General features: G+C 37.3%; 1 protein-coding gene across 3 annotated transcripts; it reads right to left on the bottom strand.

The window, feature by feature from the left end:
• Positions 1–3988, bottom strand: lzic (leucine zipper and CTNNBIP1 domain containing). 3 transcript variants are annotated; one of them, XM_041274022.1, is made up of 7 exons: positions 3896–3988; positions 3225–3334; positions 2685–2820; positions 2098–2196; positions 1909–2004; positions 1565–1646; positions 1–1132 (listed from the first exon to the last, which is right to left on the bottom strand). In XM_041274022.1, exons 2-7 carry the CDS (start codon positions 3323–3325, stop codon positions 1074–1076), a joined length of 573 nt encoding a protein of 190 aa, XP_041129956.1. In that variant the 5' UTR covers positions 3326–3334; positions 3896–3988; the 3' UTR covers positions 1–1073. The 3 variants fall into 3 exon arrangements, with proteins under 3 accessions (XP_041129956.1, XP_041129954.1, XP_041129955.1); XM_041274020.1 differs by having other exon boundaries at positions 3225–3355; XM_041274021.1 differs by having other exon boundaries at positions 3225–3634; positions 3896–3972.

A 3988-nucleotide genomic window follows, 5' to 3' on the forward strand; every position in this document is an offset into this window, starting at 1 on the left:
ATAGGTGGATTGTAAAAGTACAAATATTTTACCAACAAAACCAGCTTGTGCTGTCATTATTTCAGTAGCAGGTATTACAAAAAAAGGTTGAAACAGACTTCTTTATACCCAAATACATTCAATATTACATGCTGTATCATACACGAAAAGTCAACAAGTTTTGGACAAGATTAGCACAGCCACAACCTGCATAGAAATCAGATTAAAAACGTGTTCACAATGACTTCAAAATGTGCTACTTCTTTTAATCTATTCAAAGATGTGGAGCACGGTCTAACTGCATCCACCAAAATACAAACACTGGGAAGTGGAAGACATACAGTTTCCAAAAAAACCCCAAAAACTTAAATACATAATGTTTTAGAATGCATGCAAAAGATACAAAAAAAATGAACAATTCTTTAAAGAGATACCTTGGTTTTAAGACTGAATGATATTAAGACAGTTCATTTTCCAAGCGTACATGAAATGTAATGTCCTTTGTCCCAGTCTTCCATAGCATGACATGACAACATACCTTGTTGACAGTCCATTTGTTTACACCCTCTAAATTATTATGGTCTGTAAAGACACACGTTTTCTCCCTACTTGCTGTATGCTAATCAGTTATACTATTGTTACACTTGCAAAAATTGGAGGTTATAAACTACATCTTCAAGTAGTTTTATAGATTCTGAAGTAAAACACTGTCAAATGTTTTTGAAACTTAGCTTTCTTCTATAATTATTAGAAATATAAAAACCTGGAAGCATAGTATCGAATTTACATGATTTTTCTTTTTTTTTTTTATGAGAATTGTGTTTTTACTAAACAACACGAGGAAGGTCAATAACAAAAAACTAGTGCTAGAAAATTCAAAATATACATTTATAGATACAATGTACCAAATTGCATAGTACTGATTAAAACGGCTTCCTTCAACACAAAGGCTGGTCTCCCACAATCCACACTGTCACACTATGATCCAGAAGGCTCCTTTTCTCTTAAATTTCAACAAATCATGCAAGATGGACTGGTCACAGCCAAGAGAGGAAACAGAATTGACAGTCTTGCACAGGGTGAGAAGGGCCGCTTTACTTCTTTACCTTTCCCACTTCTGAACTGGCCAAGGCAAGCACTTTATCTCCAGATCCTGTTTGGTACAAAGAATAAATACATTAAACGTGGCTTTACCTGCCACGCTGTTTATGTAAGATCTGCATTACTTTGTCAAACTTTTCTTTTCAAAATATACTGTGTTATATAGTAAAGGTTTCAATTTTCACTGACTAATCAGGCTCATAACTATCTATTAATTGTGAAGTTCCTCTCACACACTTTTCATCTCTGCTTTTCGCTTGTTGGTATTTATAAAATATCTCTTTATGGATAAAGCAGTTGTCTACAAAAAGAGAAACAGAATATCTCGGCAGCAGTAGCACCAATCCTTTTTAAACACACAGATAATCTGCTTATCAAGAATTAAGTCTAAATGCATTTTTGATAATATCAGAACAAACAATTATTCTTCAAATGCTATTACAGTAATATATTTGTATATATATATATATATGTTTTACATTACCAAGATCTCCAGAAACTTTTTCAAAATGGCTTAGTGTGGCACTAGCGTTAGCAGAGAGAAAAGATTCATCTTCTGATGCGAGCTACATCCATAAAATAGGGTGGAGGGGGGAGGATAACATTCAATCAATGTTTGTTTATATACATCTTGTAGGCAGTAGTCATAATAATAATAATAATAATAATGTCTGTGAATACTAAAATCCATAATGATCTTCTAGTCTAAATCTATCTGTCAATTGGAATACTACAGCTACACAGAGTTTTGGGTTATACCATATTGTTTAGGATATCGATAAAAGGAATGCAATGAAACAGTAAATGCTTTGATTTCATTCAAATGACCTTTTCTCCCAGTTTCCTCAAGGCTGTGAGGATTTCCACTTTCTGCAGGGTGTAAACATTGCGAGGCAGTTTCCCGACCATAACGTCTCTGTCCATCTGCAGACACAAATCAATCCATTCAATATGAACCTTACGCACAGCACCGGAGAGAAGGCTCATTACTACACAGGGATATGCAGTCTCTCTCACCTCCGCCAGTCTTGTCCTGAGCTGGTCTGGCTGTTTCTTTGCAAACATTCGGATCACTTCTGGAGTTTTGAATGCCTGACTGATGGCTGCTTGGATTGCCTGTTAAGATGAAGAGACACAGAAAGAGGATCAGTACCACTACTAGAGACGTTTAGTAACTTTCTTTTCCTGTAGACAATAGGTTTGTGTACAAAGAGATGCTGGCGGGGGGGAATTAAAACATATATCAATTATAATAACATTTAATTGGGCATGATGATATGATTATAATGACTTTCTGGATCATTTTTAGCAGAAATCTATAATTTAGCGTCCAACCCTATTGTATGAAAAAATCTGAATGGACTCAATCAGTAGGAACAAGCTGAATCACCAGAACAGCGCACAGGGGGGATTTCCACCAGGTTCCCTAGGTGTTTAATTCCCTGTAGAGAACATACATATCAGCTGTATTAAAAACAAATAGTCTGTAAGAATAAAAGTGCCAGCAAAATTAAACTTGGATCCTTCTGCGGGGCAGATTTTCTGTTTATACCAAAGCAGCCCAATCCTTAGCTCAGTGTTTTGTTTGAAACTGCTCTGCTTACCAGCTGCATTCCGCCGAGTTCATCCACTAAAGTCATATCTCCCGACATGATTTTGTTCAGGGACTCGCTGAACTCGTTCAGCTGCTCCAGGGTTTCCTTTTTCGTCTCCTCATACTCCTCCTCGTCGAGCTCCTCTCTACGCCAGGAAGAGAGACAAAAAATGCATTAAAAAAAGCTGCTCTTGCTGGTCATGGAAATAATGACTCGCGGTCACGATGAAACACTGAATCAGTAAGATGAGGAAGGCAGTGGGTGAGGCTAGTTTACATTCACGCTGCAAGAAGACATTGAGGTGCTTCGTAACTCATATACAACAGGACAAGTGTTTCATGTTATAAGCAGACAGATTACAAAGAAAACCAGTTTCAAGTGACCCAAACTAACCCTTAATGCCAGTTTAAACTGGTTTAACTGGAGTTTTTTCAAAGACAACCATAACTCTGTAAGAGCCAATTACAACAATTATTTTTAAGGCAACAAATCCATAACCAGCTACTAATAAAACCGTACATGTTATCAGATAAATACTGGGACACTTACCTGCACTCATCTAGATCCTGAAGCTGTTGCATCAGCCTGTCCAGCTGCTCTTCCAAGTTTTGTTTTAATTTGCTGGTTTCTGTCTTCCCTCGTGAAGCCATCTTCTACCTCTTTAACAGAAACACCAGTACCTTGTAGCAGAATAACAGACAGTCTGTGTCTGGTCTGTTTATAACAAATCCGAATTCAAATCAGATGGATAAAGCGATTGAACATCCTAGAAATGCTGATGAATAAATGCCGTAAATTAGGGGATGGGGGTTTGCGAGTTGTTTTGGAAGATCGTACGCCCGAGTTCAACACCAGGGTACGGTAATGATTTAAAGTTGCTGTACTGTCAGTTACTGACAGTCAGTTTTAGCTACAAAGAGAACACGCCCTTCGACCAGTCGGTCTGCCATAGTAGACAGCTGGAAAAAAAGACGTTTTTAAACGATTTGACTAGGACACCACCTCATACAATCTTCTATTAGTCTAAATCACTATTTGCCTAAATGTGAAGCTTTAAAGTTGAATTGCCGAGACAAGTTTATTGAAAATTATTGTATTATCATAAGGTAATTTGTGGGTACTTTATCAGTTGGTTCAGGTTCCTTTCATAAACAGTTTACCAGAGTTCTCAGCCATCCTTTATATTAAATAAACGTTGCATTCCGATGTTAGTTTCTCACCTTTGTCCAAATATAGTATTTTGATTGAAATCTCATGAGAGGGGGAACCTGCGCAGATACACCAGTTTCCGACCCCCTTGCCCAATCACAGAG

The sequence above is a fragment of the Polyodon spathula genome, chromosome 16 (assembly GCF_017654505.1).
Source record: "Polyodon spathula isolate WHYD16114869_AA chromosome 16, ASM1765450v1, whole genome shotgun sequence".
In the NCBI taxonomy this organism is placed as follows: domain Eukaryota; kingdom Metazoa; phylum Chordata; class Actinopteri; order Acipenseriformes; family Polyodontidae; genus Polyodon; species Polyodon spathula.

Coding starts and splice junctions, on each gene's coding strand:
- lzic (XM_041274022.1), bottom strand. CDS start 3,325: ATGGCTTCACGAGGGAAGACAGAAACCAGCAAATTAAAACAAAACTTG. Junction 2,197..2,684: donor AACTCGGCGGAATGCAGCTG/GTAAGCAGAGCA, acceptor TCATCTTAACAG/GCAATCCAAGCAGCCATCAG. Junction 1,647..1,908: donor TGAGGAAACTGGGAGAAAAG/GTCATTTGAATG, acceptor TTATGGATGTAG/CTCGCATCAGAAGATGAATC.